This window comes from Salmo trutta, chromosome 5 (genome assembly GCF_901001165.1).
Source record: "Salmo trutta chromosome 5, fSalTru1.1, whole genome shotgun sequence".
Lineage (NCBI taxonomy): Eukaryota > Metazoa > Chordata > Actinopteri > Salmoniformes > Salmonidae > Salmo > Salmo trutta.
The window spans coordinates 57,961,311-57,975,771 of NC_042961.1; the positions used below are offsets into that span (position 1 = coordinate 57,961,311).

Below are 14,461 nucleotides of genomic sequence, written 5' to 3' on the forward strand. Positions count from 1 at the left end.
TGTACATACAGTACTACAGTACATACAGTACGTAGGTCAAATAATCAGATATAGTGGTATTTTAAAGCAGTCGGCTACGGTAAAAACGTACCACGGTGTTGTATTCCATTTCTGCCCCATGGATAATTGTACAATATCACCTTTTCTACGTGACTTGTCAACCGACACAGTATCTCCTGTCTCTCTGCTTGAAATTCATCAGCTTAATGTATCAATGAAATTCAGATACTGGCTGGAATATATTGTTATATACTGTATAATCCCAGGTATTTCAGCAGTGCATTGTACACTACGCTATAATGGTAGCACATAGGGAGTCTTTCTACTTTGTCCTATTGAAGCACAGTGGCTGATGGAGAATGATGATGTAGTATTTACAGCCACATCCATACATGATTTGGTTTTACTTTCCAACATAAATTGATGTCAAACTGATACATTTGTGAGGTAAATATGTAGAATGTTACAGTGTTCAGCAGTTATTGACAAACTATATATACGTTAATCGTACTACACCGGCTTGGGCGCTCGTCGGATGTTGCAGGGCTTGCAAACCATTACAGACTACAAAGGGAAGCACAGCCGAGAGCTGCCCAGTGACACGAGCCTAACTACTTCTATGCTCGCGTCGAGGCAAATAACACTGAAACATGCATGAGAGCACCAGCTGTTCCGGGAAGACTGTTCCGGAAAACTCTCTGCAGCCGATGTGAGTAAAACCTTTAAACAGGTCAACATTCCGCAGGGCCAGACGTATTGCCAGGACGTGTACTGCGAGCATGCGCTGACCAACTGGCAAGTGTCTTCACTGACAGTTTTAACCTCTCCCTGTCTGAGTCTGTAATACCAACATGTTTTAAGCAGACCACCATAGTCCCTGTGCCCAAGAACACTAGGGTAACCTGCCTAAATGACTACCGACCCTTAGCACTCACGTCTGTAGCCATGAAGTGCTTTGAAAGGCTGGTCTTGGCTTACATCAACACCATTATCCCAGAAACCCTAGACCCACTCCAATTTGCATACCGCCACTTCCCTGTAGCTCAGTTGGTAGAGCATGGTGTTTACAACACCAGGGTTGTGGGTTCGATTCCCACGGGGGGCCAGCACAGAAAACAAAACATGTATGAAATTGTATGAAATGTATGCATTCACTACTGTAAGTCGCTCTGGATAAGAGTGTCTGCTAAATGACGTAAAAAAATTTTTTTTTAAAAAGATCCACAGACGATGCAATCTCTATTGTACTCCACACTGCCCTTTCCCACCAGGACAAAAGGAACACCTATGTGAAAATGCTATTTATTGACTACAGCCCAGCGTTCAACACCATAGTGCCCTCAAAGCTCATCACTAAGCTAAGGACCCGAGGACTAAATACCTCCCTCTGCAACTGGACCCTGGACTTCCTGACGGGCTCCCCCAGGTGGTAAGGGTAGGTAAGAACACATCCGCCACGCTGATTCTCAACACAGGGACCCCTCAGGGGTGCATGCTCAGTCCCCTCTTGTACTCCCTGTTCACTCATGACTGCACAGCCAGGCACGACTTCAATACCATCATTAAGTTTGCCGATGACACAACAGTGGTAGGCCTGATCACTGACAATGACGAGACAGCCTATAGGGAGGTCAGAGACCTGGCCGTGTGGTGCCAGGTCAACAACCTCTCCCTCAACGTGATCAAGACAGAGGAGATGATTGGGGACTACAGGAAAAAGAGGACAGAGCACGCCCCCATTGTCATCGACGGGGCTGCAGTGGAGCAGGTTGAGAGCTTCAAGTTCCTTGATGTCCACATCACCAACAAACTAACATGGTCCAAGCACACCAAGACAGTCGTGAAGAGGGCACGACAAAACCTATTCCCCCTCAGGGTCCTCAAAAGGTTCTACAGCTGCACCATCGAGAGCATCCTGACTGGTTGCATCACTGCCTGGTACGGCAACTGCTCGGCCTCCGACTGCAAGGCACTACAGAGGGTAATGCGAACGGCCCAGTACATCACTGGGGCCAAGCTTCCTGCCATCCAGGACCTCTATACCAAGCGGTGTCAGAGGAAAACCCTAAAAATTGTCAAAGACTCCAGCCACCCCAGTCATAGACTGTTCTCTCTGCTACCGCACGGAGTGCCAAGTCTAGGTCCAAGAGGCTTCTAAACAGCTTCTACCCCCAAGCCATAAGACTCCTGAACACCTAATCAAATGGTTACCCAGACTTTTTGCATACACCACTGCTACTCTCTATTGTTATCATCTATGCATAGTCACTTTAATAACTCTACCTTCATGTACATATTACCTCGACTAACCGGTGCCCCCACATATTGACTCTGTACCGGTACCCCCTGTATATAGTCTCGATATTGTTATTTTACTGCTGCTCTTTATTTACTTGTTACTTTTATTTCTTATTCTTATCCGTATTTTTTTAAACTGCATTGTTGGTTAGGGGCTCATAAGTAAGCATTTCACTTTAAGGTCTACACCAATTGTATTCGGCGCATGTGAATAATACAATTTGATTTGATTTAATTAGGCATTATATCATTTTGGTTCAGTAGTTATCAGATTTGAGCAGTTTGATTAACTGTGTGTACCTCCAGTGCAGATGATGCCTTTGATGAACCAACAGTTGGAGTCAGTCTTGGGGGAGATACCGTGTGGGAAGTGGATATCTCTACCCAGGAACCTCACCATGTCAGCAGCCATCTCTATCCTGTACGGGAAGGGGTTGTGGTTAAAGTCACACTCCTGTCTCCTTTTCATCTCATTTAACACCTGATTTACTGATCCAGGTCAGTCATGACATCACAAGTAGAGTGGTGAGTGTTTCCTCTTTAGTTCTCTAATGCTCCTCTATTGTTCTTCAAGCGAAGGGAGAAGGCCGATGACATCAGAGAGCACCGTCAGATCAACTCCGTGAGTGGCCTACTCCATGAAGTATGCAGTTCTTTCAACAACAACAAAAAACTATTTTGCTCACAACATATTTTTTAAGTGTGTGTACTTTACTGCATTTATACGTGGGATTTTGTTTTTTAACACTAAAGTTCAAACATAGCTGGAGTGCGTCTTTAACATTAGTAGTACGAGTACTAACCTCACCACGCCAGAAATATGTCTATCCTGTAGAACAGGGGTGTCAAATACCCATGGGTGGTTTGAGTAATAAAAAAAAAAATGGACAAACTCAATATACTTTAAAATCAGTGGTGTAAAGTACTTAAGTAAAAATACTTTAAAAAGTACTACTTAAGTCATTTTTGGGGGTATCTGTACTTTACTTTGCTATTTATATTTTTGACAATGTTTATTCCACATTCCATTCCTAAAGAAAATTCTGTACTTTTTACTCCTGCCACCCCAAACTACTCATTACATTTTTAATGCTTTACAGGACAGGAGATTGGTCCAATTCACGCACTTATCAAGAGAACATCTCTGCTCATCCCTACTGCCTCTGATCTGGCAGACTCACTAAACACAAATGATTCGTTTGTAAATTATGTCTGACTGTTGAAGTGTGCCTCTGGCTATCCGTAAATAAAAAAAATAAAAAAATGGTGCTGTCTAGGTTACTCAATAAGGAATTTAAAATGATTTATACTTTTACTTTTGATATTTAAGTATATTTTAGCAATTACATTTACTTTTGATACTTAAGTATATTTAAAACCAAATACCTACTTTTGCTCAGGTAGTATTTTACTGGGTGACTTTCACTTTTATTTGAGTAATTTTCTATTAAGGTATCTTTACTTTTACATCAAGTATGACAATTGGGTACTTTTTCCACCACTGTTTAAAATGTTTATTTCACCTTTATTTAACCATGTAGGCTAGTTGAGAACAAGTTCTCATTTGCAACTGCGACTTGGCCAAGATAAAGCAAAGCAGTTCGACACATACAACAAGACAGAGTTACACATGGAATAAACAAACATACAGTCAATAATACAGTAGAAAAAGCCTATATACAGTGTGTGCAAATGAGGTAGGATAAGGGAGGTAAGGAAATGATCAGTCTATAATTTTAATGGTAGGTTTATTTGAACACTGAGAGACAGAATAACAACAAAAAAATCCAGAAAAACGCATGTCAAAAATGTTATAAATGATTTGCATTTTAATGAGGGAAATAAGTATTTGACCCCTCTGCAAAACATGACTTAGTACTTGGTGGCAAAACCCTTGTTGGCAATCACAGAGGTCAGACATTTCTTGTAGTTGGCCACCAGGTTTGCACACATCTCAGGAGGGATTTTGTCCCACTCCTCTTTGCAGATCTTCTCCAAGTCATTAAGGTTTTGAGGCTGACGTTTGGCAACTCGAACCTTCAGCTCCCTCCACAGATTTTCTATGGGATTAAGGTCTGGAGACTGGCTAGGCCACTCCAGGACCTTAATGTGCTTCTTCTTGAGCCACTCCTTCGTTGCCTTGGCCGTGTGTTTTGGGTCATTGTCATGCTGGAATATCCATCCACGACCCATTTTCAATGCCCTGGCTGAGGGAAGGATGTTCTCACCCAAGATTTGACGTTACATGGCCCCGTCCATCGTCCCTTTGATGCGGTGAAGTTGTCCTGTCCCCTGAGCAGAAAAACACCCCCAAAGCATAATGTTTCCACCTCCATGTTTGACGGTGGAGATGGTGTTCTTGTGGTCATAGGCAGCATTCCTCCTCCTCCAAACACGGCGAGTTGAGTTGATGCCAAAGAGCTCCATTTTGGTCTCATCTGACCACAACACTTTCACCAGTTGTCCTCTGAATCATTCAGATGTTCATTGGCAAACTTCAGACGGGCATGTATATGTGCTTTCTTGAGCAGGGGGCGCTGCAGGATTTCAGTCCTTCACAGCGTAGTGTGTTACCAATTGTTTTCTTGGTAACTATGGTCCTAGCTGCCTTGAGATCATTGACAAGATCCTCCCGTGTAGTTCTGGGCTGATTCCTCACCGTTCTCATGATCATTGCAACTCCACAAGGTGAGATCTTGTATGGAGCCCCAGGCCGAGGGATATTGACAGTTCTTTTGTGTTTCTTCCATTTGCGAATAATTGCACCAAATGTTGTCACCTTCTCACCAAGCTGCTTGGCGATGGTCTTGTAGCCCATTCCAGCCTTGTGTAGGTCTACAATCTTGTCCCTGACATCCTTGGAGCGCTCTTTGGTCTTGGCCATGGTGGAGAGTTTGGAATCTGATTGATTGATTGCTTCTGTGGACAGGTGTCTTTTTTACAGGTAACAAGCTGCGGTTAGGAGCACTCCCTTTAAGAGTATGCTCCTAATCTCAGTTTGTTACCTGTATAAAAGACACCTTGGAGCCAGAAATCTTTCTGATTGAGAGGGGGTCAATTACTTATTTCCCTCATTAAAATGCAAATCAATTTATAACATTTTTGACATGCATTTTTCTGGATATTTTGTTGTTATTCTGTCTCTCGCTGTTCAAATAAACCTACCATTAAAATGATAGACTGATCCTTTCTTTTTCAGTGGGCAAACGTACAAAATCAGCAGGGGATCAAATACTTTTTTCCCCCACTGTATATTCACACAGTGTCTAGCTCACTGATAATCACCAAAATGAAAGCTAGATAGTCAAAGAGCTTACAAAAACTCCCAAAACGAAGGTTAGAGGACTTGTTTTTTTGCTAATTTTGACGGAGAGAAAATATATCCACATTGAAGACAGAACGCAGCACCCGGGGCAAAATGAGTTTGATACCAAAGCGTTAACCACCAAAATCATCAACATACTATGTCACCATATAACCGTTATCCTAACCTCACCATGTCAACCACATGTCTGTTCTGTACGGATGCAGTAGTGTTAGGGTCACTCTCCCATCCTACCTGTCTGTTCTGTACGGATGCAGTAGTGTTAGGGTCACTCTCCCATCCTACCTGTGTGTTCTGTACGGATGCAGTAGTGTTAGGGTCACTCTCCCATCCTACCTGTCTGTTCTGTACGGATGCAGTAGTGTTAGGGTCACTCTCCCAGCCTACCTGTCTGTTCTGTACGGATGCAGTAGTGTTAGGGTCACTCTCCCATCCTACATGTCTGTTCTGTACGGATGCAGTAGTGTTAGGGTCACTCTCCCATCCTACCTGTCTGTTCTGTACGGATGCAGTAGTGTTAGGGTCACTCTCCCATCCTACCTGTGTGTGGGCCTGAGGTCCCAGGTTTTTCCGTCTGTATCCAGTACTACGTAGTCAGCCAAACCAGCTCCAGACATGTTAGTCCTCACAGGGTGGCTGAAGCCCTGGAACAGATCACAGAACTGCTTAGATAGGGTTAGGAGTGTGTGTGTGTGTGTGTGTGTGTGTGTGTGTGTGTGTGTGTGTGTGTGTGTGTGTGTGTGTGTGTGTGTGTCAGGGTGGCTGGAGCCCTGGCAGAGTTTAGCATTTAATAATAATACAGCCTGAAAACAAGATTAAAACGATCATGTTGACATCATGGACGGTCAGTCCTTCAAAACATGGTTTTAAACGATCATGTTGATATCATGGACGGTCAGTCCTTCAAAACATGGTTTTAAATGATCATGTTGATATCATGGACGGTCAGTCCTTCAAAACATGGTTTTAAACGATCATGTTGATATCATGGACGGTCAGTCCTTCAAAACATGGTTTTAAACGATCATGTTGACATCATGGACGGTCAGTCCTTGCATCCATATTTCCATCTATAACTTTGTGGTTGCATTTCTCCAGCATCAAGCCTCAGCTGTTTCCCCAAAAAAGTGGTGGGGGTAACCACTTTCTTGTTGTTTGAATCCCAGATTACCCCTTTAAATCATCAGTGTCCATGTATCAAACTAGCCCGGGTGGCCAGTGCCCAACAGTGAATACAGTATTGATACATATAAGTCACTGAATCATCCATGTACCTGGAAGGCCAAGTTGTGGGTGTGTCGGGCCAGGTTCCCCCCAGAGAGCCACTCCCCTGAGGCCTTGACCCTGTGGACAGCATGGGCCATGAACAGCACGGAGCTGTAGATGGTCCCAAACAGAGGAGACACCTGGAGAGGAGAGATGGGCGGGAAAGTGAGATGGAGAGAGAGAGAGAGGAAGTTCAAGATGGTGAACAACGAAGAAATAATGAGGCGTAAACCTATTCACATCCATGTTTGTACAAATCTCAGTCCAGACGGTTTTCCGCAATCCTTCAAGAATCAAAGAATGATGCTTGGTTGGACTTTGAAAGTATTCTTATTTTTCAACGTATCGTACCACACACACACACACACACACACACACACACACACACACACACACACACACACACACACACACACACACACACACACACCGTATGTATTTACCTGTGTTGGCTTGACATTCCCCGCTATCTCTCCCCTGTTTATAGCCTCCTGATAGGCCTGGTAGAAAGATGTCTTGGGAGAGTCTATAGTGATTGTCAACACTGCATCGTAGGCCTTTAAATTAAATGAATGAATCCATTTTATTTGCCAGATTTAGAACACATGTACAGTTTCCTCAGTCATGTGACTACAACAATACACACATTATAAAGGGATTGAAGATTAAAGTCAGACTAGTAATCATCGTTATTAGATGGGCAACAGAATAGACAGTTAGGGCAAGATGGGTGTCAATCCACACATACAATTCAACTGAAAATACATACACTATGCAATGAATACTCTTTACATATGCTGACACACAACAAAAAACCAAGACTGATCACCTTGAGTAGCTTGCTGTTGCTCCTCAGGGCAGGGTAGGTGACGTTGTGGTAGGGTAGGCTGTAGAGTAGGGTGTCGTAGGGTAGGAACACCAGGGATCCCTCGGTCAGTCTCATGTCCTGGGCTGTTTCTAGCAGGAGCTTCTGAGGTCCCCCTCCGATCAGGGCAGAGTGCATACACATGATCACCACTAGGGGGGAGTAACGAGAGAATACAGGGGAAAGTGGAAAGAAAAAAGAGGAAGAGCTTATAATTTTTTTTTGGGGGGGGGGGGTGTGCTTATATGTATCCTGTTACACACAAGTGTGTAATGAAATGTGTCTTGCATATCCCAACTCCCCCTGAGACACCCGCAGGGAGTGGGGTCATGATTGTCCAGCGCCCCTGAAGCGACTGGGTTCAAGTGCCTTGCTCAAGGGAACAACTACAGATTTTTCACCATGTCATTCCTTGTCTTTCTGGGATTTGAAACCAGCGACCTTTTGGATACTGGCCCAAAGCTCTTACCTCAAGGCTACCTGCCTATAGCTTACTGGCAATCTAAGAAATGAACTTGACTTGACTGAATAAGTGAACGTTTGAGTTCCACCATATTTTTTTACATCACAACCAGTCACACTTTGTGAAATATTCAAACTGAACATAAGTCTTTCTGGATAGTGTAAAGTGGCTTCCTCCCTTCACAAGATATACAGTCAAAAGTAGCATTCTTCCTTGTGTATGATATCAGTACTCACATCGTAGGTCCTCCACCTTCTTGAGCTTGGCCAGGGTCTTCCTGACACTACCAGGGTCGTTACCGATGGTAACCACCAGCCTCACCGGCATCCCATGACTCCTCAGAGAGTTGGCCACCTGCAGAAAGGTCAGAGGTCATAGATCCTTATTGGACAAAGTTACAGTATAAAAACGTGACTTGTATTTTATTAGTGCCCAACGCAGTAACATTCTGTTTAAATAAATAATAATAATGATAATAATAAGAATAATAACAACAATAACAATAATAAAACATTAGTAATATATTTGGAAAAGCCTTTTCGGCTGACGTTAAAGTGGCGTTAGTGCCGAACTCTAACGATCTGTTAAAGCCTGCGCTCTTCTATTTTCAAACCCACGAGTGGTAATTTACCTGTTTTATATGAGCTTGCTTGCGCTGAGGTTCGCCAAAGTGCCAATTTCAGTATAGTGGGAATGGTTGGTCTAATGGTTATGGATTTTGACAACGAATGCGCAGCCTATCCAGCCGTGACGCACAGTGCCCATATGCAATTGGAACAAGAGAGATGTGCTTTTTGTGCCCATAAACCTTGCATTTAGAAACATAAAAAACAAATGTTTTATCCCATTTCGTTTAATTTCATTAAAAATCAAGCATAGCCTTCCCTCCTCTCAATGAAGGCTTCTGTTTTTTGTCCTGCCTAGTGCCTTGGCCAAGTAGTCAAGACTATGGATAAAGAGTTTGGCTCGTGAGACCGCTTTGAAATAAATCTTAATCACCAAAGCTTTATGAAAAGATCAAGTTTGGGAGAAGCAAAACAGTCATCGGATATCCCTTTTTATCTATGTAGTTTTATTGTTCGTTATTTTTACTATATGTCCATCATGGAACGAGAGATTAGATAACTCGGTGACACTGGTATTTAGAAATATGTCAGTCATTTTCTGGCCATGCATTAGCCAAGTAGTGTTTCTGCTGTCTGTCTAATCCTGGCCATGCATTAGCCAAGTAGTGTTTCTGCTGTCTGTCTAATCCTGACCATGCATTAGCCAAGTAGTGTTTCTGGTGTCTGTCTAATCCTGGCCATGCATTAGCCAAGTAGTGTGTCTGGTGTCTGTCTAATCCTGACCATGCATTAGCCAAGTAGTGTTTCTGGTGTCTGTCTAATCCTGGCCATGCATTAGCCAAGTAGTGTTTCTATCTGTCTAATCCTGGCCATGCATTAGCCAAGTAGTGTTTCTGCTGTCTGTCTAATCCTGACCATGCATTAGCCAAGTAGTGTTTCTGTCTGTCTAATCCTGGCCATGCATTAGCCAAGTAGTGTTTCTGTCTGTCTAATCCTGGCCATGCATTAGCCAAGTAGTGTTTCTGCTGTCTGTCTAATCCTGACCATGCATTAGCCAAGTAGTGTTTCTGTCTGTCTAATCCTGGCCATGCATTAGCCAAGTAGTGTTTCTGGTGTCTGTCTAATCCTGACCATGCATTAGCCAAGTAGTGTTTCTGGTGTCTGTCTAATCCTGACCATGCATTAGCCAAGTAGTGTTTCTGGTGTCTGTCTAATCCTGGCCATGCATTAGCCAAGTAGTGTTTCTGTCTGTCTAATCCTGGCCATGCATTAGCCAAGTAGTGTGTCTGTCTGTCTAATCCTGGCCATGCATTAGCCAAGTAGTGTTTCTGCTGTCTGTCTAATCCTGGCCATGCATTAGCCAAGTAGTGTTTCTGCTGTCTGTCTAATCCTGGCCATGCATTAGCCAAGTAGTGTTTCTGGTGTCTGTCTAATCCTGGCCATGCATTAGCCAAGTAGTGTTTCTGCTGTCTGTCTAATCCTGGCCATGCATTAGCCAAGTAGTGTTTCTGGTGTCTGTCTAATCCTGGCCATGCATTAGCCAAGTAGTGTTTCTGTCTGTCTAATCCTGACCATGCATTAGCCAAGTAGTGTTTCTGCTGTCTGTCTAATCCTGACCATGCATTAGCCAAGTAGTGTTTCTGTCTGTCTAATCCTGGCCATGCATTAGCCAAGTAGTGTTTCTGCTGTCTGTCTAATCCTGACCATGCATTAGCCAAGTAGTGTTTCTGCTGTCTGTCTAATCCTGACCAGGCATTAGCCAAGTAGTGTTTCTGTCTGTCTAATCCTGGCCATGCATTAGCCAAGTAGTGTGTCTGTCTGTCTAATCCTGGCCATGCATTAGCCAAGTAGTGTTTCTGGTGTCTGTCTAATCCTGGCCATGCATTAGCCAAGTAGTGTTTCTATCTGTCTAATCCTGGCCATGCATTAGCCAAGTAGTGTGTCTGGTGTCTGTCTAATCCTGGCCATGCATTAGCCAAGTAGTGTTTCTGGTGTCTGTCTAATCCTGGCCATGCATTAGCCAAGTAGTGTTTCTGCTGTCTGTCTAATCCTGGCCATGCATTAGCCAAGTAGTGTTTCTGCTGTCTGTCTAATCCTGGCCATGCATTAGCCAAGTAGTGTTTCTGGTGTCTGTCTAATCCTGGCCATGCATTAGCCAAGTAGTGTTTCTGCTGTCTGTCTAATCCTGGCCATGCATTAGCCAAGTAGTGTTTCTGGTGTCTGTCTAATCCTGGCCATGCATTAGCCAAGTAGTGTTTCTATCTGTCTAATCCTGACCATGCATTAGCCAAGTAGTGTTTCTGCTGTCTGTCTAATCCTGACCATGCATTAGCCAAGTAGTGTTTCTGTCTGTCTAATCCTGGCCATGCATTAGCCAAGTAGTGTTTCTGCTGTCTGTCTAATCCTGACCATGCATTAGCCAAGTAGTGTTTCTGCTGTCTGTCTAATCCTGACCAGGCATTAGCCAAGTAGTGTTTCTGTCTGTCTAATCCTGGCCATGCATTAGCCAAGTAGTGTGTCTGTCTGTCTAATCCTGGCCATGCATTAGCCAAGTAGTGTTTCTGGTGTCTGTCTAATCCTGGCCATGCATTAGCCAAGTAGTGTTTCTATCTGTCTAATCCTGGCCATGCATTAGCCAAGTAGTGTGTCTGGTGTCTGTCTAATCCTGGCCATGCATTAGCCAAGTAGTGTTTCTGGTGTCTGTCTAATCCTGGCCATGCATTAGCCAAGTAGTGTTTCTGGTGTCTGTCTAATCCTGGCCATGCATTAGCCAAGTAGTCGATCCATAAAAGGCTTCTAAATGTTCTACTCCTGAGGCTTTTACAGTGACATGCTTCTGCATTATTCACAATGTAACCTTTATTTAACTAGGCAAGTCAGTTAAGAACAAATTCTTATTTACTATGACGGCCTACCCCGGCCAAACCCTCCCCAAACCCGGACGACGCTGGGCCCATTGTGCGCCGCCCTATGGGACTCCCGATCACAGCTGGTTGTGACACAGCCTGGGAACAAACCAGGGTCTGTAGTGACGCCTCTAGCACTGAGATGCAGTGCCTTAGACTGCTGCGCCACTGCAGTGCATACTCCATTCGGCTTGTATCCATCCCCATTTCCAAATAGCACCTCTTGTTTCAAGTTTTAATGTCACATGCACAGGTGTGTGTGTATGTGTGTGTACCTTGCTGGAGGTCTCCACCCAGCTGTCCTCTGAGGAGGCAATGATGCCAACTTGTGCCCAGCGGAAGTGCTGCATGAGGCTGATCAGCACCCAGGTGGGTCGGGGCATGGAACGGGCAAAGGTAGGGTGGTTCCGGACATCATCCAGCTCATAGCCAACACATCCCCATGAAAACACCGCCTGGGGAGAGGAGAGAATGGAATGGAACATAACGGAATGGAATAGAATCCAAGACATTTACTACCATCACCCACCTTGTTCCAGCCCTTGCCCAGTAGCGATGCAGCGTCACAGTACCCAGGGTTAGCCGGCCCGATGAAGCCTGTAGCCCTGGTGAATTAATGAGTGAACGTGTCATGTCGCCCTGTAGCACCCTGACAGGATTTCTTTGACATTTTGTAAAGAAAAGTAATGTACATTACAACAAACCTGGTGTAGAAGCCCAAGAACCCATCCAGAGCCCTGGATGTCTCACACTTCTCTTCCAGAATGACATAATCAAAAGTGGCTGCCAGTGAGAGGACAGGGTCTCTATTGAGACATACCAGACATATTAATCGATTAGTTGATCGAAGGAATCCATAGCGATTTGAAAATTAGGGACAGATACCTTTAAATAAACAAGATTATGTTCTGAATTCAAAGTATTTGTGGCATTTTCCCCCTGCATAACTTAAGTAAGCATATTTCCTAAACTAATCGGCCTTAGCAACCAACAACTAAACAATTCGGAAAAACGTGTGTTGAACTCAGCCCTACCTGCTGATTCTGGTAAAACTTGTGTTGAACTCATCCCTACCTGCTGATTCTGGTAAAACGTGTGTTGAACTCAGCCTTACCTGTTGATACGGTTGACGGCCAGCTGGGCCGCCACACTCGGCAGCGCCTTGGAGAAGAGAGGGTCACATGACCACGGCCCTACCACCCCGACACGGAAGTGAGCAGCGTGAACAGCGGAGGGTCCAATGGGCCAAAGGCACAGGGCGGCAAGCAGGAGGAACCAAAGGACACCATACCGATAGCGAGGGAGCTGGAGATAGTGAGGGAGCTGGAGGGAGCGAGGGATGGAAGAAAATAGAGGGGAAGAGATAGGGAGGGGGGCGGGGTGTGCCTTAGGGTGGTCAGGGGTTGTGTGTCCGTGCGCGGCCCATGTCCGAGGTTTGCTGTGGAAGGCACAGAGCGGTGGTCGCATCTCAAGGATAACACACGCTATGCACACGCCAAGCCGCTGCTCCACGCGTGTCACTGCAGTCACAGGTCCTTAGAAGACAAAGTTCTAAACGTGTCGGCCACAACTTCCTGAAAATCTGAGACAATAGGAGGACCATCAGCATTCACATATTGTGATCAATCAAAATTAGTTTATTTTGCGTTCGCATATCCATCTGTTAGAAAGTGCTTAAAAGCAGCCCCTACAAGATCATGTCATGTAGACATCACCTGTCTAACCATTCGTTCTACACACTGTTTCTACATTTTCATGAATTGGCAAAAATGATTTCACACTGATGTCTGTAATTCTACAGGGTGTAAACGGCTCTACTAAAACTCAGGATTATCTGACTAAATATGACCGTGGATTTATCATCCATAATCCCTATCCCGCATAGGCGTCTCATATGAAACTTTGGAAAGACTGGCCTTAACTATAGTTGTACAGTTTTAAATAATAATTGATCTAATGTTTGTATCAATCAATTCTAGTCTATTTGGTATTAGAAAGAACACATATGTTGATTATATTTTTGGTTTTGTGTGTTAAACCTATAAAATATTGCCAACAATAACTTCTTAACTCACCTTTATTTACGAGTTAATATACAAATACATCACTTACCATGCTAGGATGAGAAGGAGGACTAGGCTTACTTGAATTCTCCTCTATGGCGTCGCCTCCTCTGCACAAAAGTAGGCCTATCACAGAAAAGGAAAGTGTCAGCGCAGTCAAATTTATCCAAGTTACATCCTCAGCGACACAAAAAAAACAAAGTTTCACATACTAGCTCAAAGACTATTGGGCCTATAGAAATGCAACGTTTTAAAACGTACATCGTTTTATATTTGAGTTGTATTTTGGCCTATCGAGCGAAAGTTCTTCCAGTGGGTCCGGGGTGCGCCATACAAGTGAGCGGCAAATCTCATAATCCTCTCACCAGTATCATCTCAATGGCGAGTGAGTGTGTGTGACAACCTTAGCGACCTAGAACAAGTGACCCTTCAGATTAGATCAAATCCAATCTTCTGCAGCTGGCTATATGGTAGGCCTGTAACACCTTACTGTGGCACTGTGGGAGTTCTTATCATGCAGATCCATTGCAGGCCATTAGGCTAATCTGTATGCTACAATAGTGGGATAATTGATAGCAACATAATAAACATATTCTACATCTGAACTCTCTGGTACAGACCAGAACACAGCCCCTGCAGGCTCTAGATTCCAACTCGGCGTTCCATCTGGACTTCCCCTGTAGGCCTATATCATCCATGGAGACGTTCT

General features: G+C 44.1%; 1 protein-coding gene across 3 annotated transcripts in view; it reads right to left on the minus strand.

The window, feature by feature from the left end:
- The window catches only part of gc2 (guanylyl cyclase 2), a 29,168-nt gene extending 15,034 nt beyond the window's left edge, over positions 1 to 14,134 (minus strand). For 2 of the 3 annotated variants that reach the window (XM_029754499.1, XM_029754502.1), the window contains exons 1-12: positions 14,014 to 14,134; positions 13,802 to 13,878; positions 12,804 to 13,271; positions 12,394 to 12,495; positions 12,219 to 12,294; positions 11,965 to 12,144; positions 8,454 to 8,571; positions 7,719 to 7,906; positions 7,333 to 7,446; positions 6,898 to 7,029; positions 6,164 to 6,267; positions 2,599 to 2,717 (exon numbers count right to left, since the gene is read on the minus strand). In XM_029754499.1, the coding sequence (XP_029610359.1) occupies positions 2,599 to 2,717; positions 6,164 to 6,267; positions 6,898 to 7,029; positions 7,333 to 7,446; positions 7,719 to 7,906; positions 8,454 to 8,571; positions 11,965 to 12,144; positions 12,219 to 12,294; positions 12,394 to 12,495; positions 12,804 to 13,156 (1,486 nt within the window). In that variant the 5' untranslated portion in view covers positions 13,157 to 13,271; positions 13,802 to 13,878; positions 14,014 to 14,134. The remainder of the gene's footprint in view (positions 1 to 2,598; positions 2,718 to 6,163; positions 6,268 to 6,897; positions 7,030 to 7,332; positions 7,447 to 7,718; positions 7,907 to 8,453; positions 8,572 to 11,964; positions 12,145 to 12,218; positions 12,295 to 12,393; positions 12,496 to 12,803; positions 13,272 to 13,801; positions 13,879 to 14,013) is intronic. The other variant, XM_029754500.1, reaches the window with a different exon arrangement.
- Positions 14,135 to 14,461: the final 327 nt, after the last annotated feature.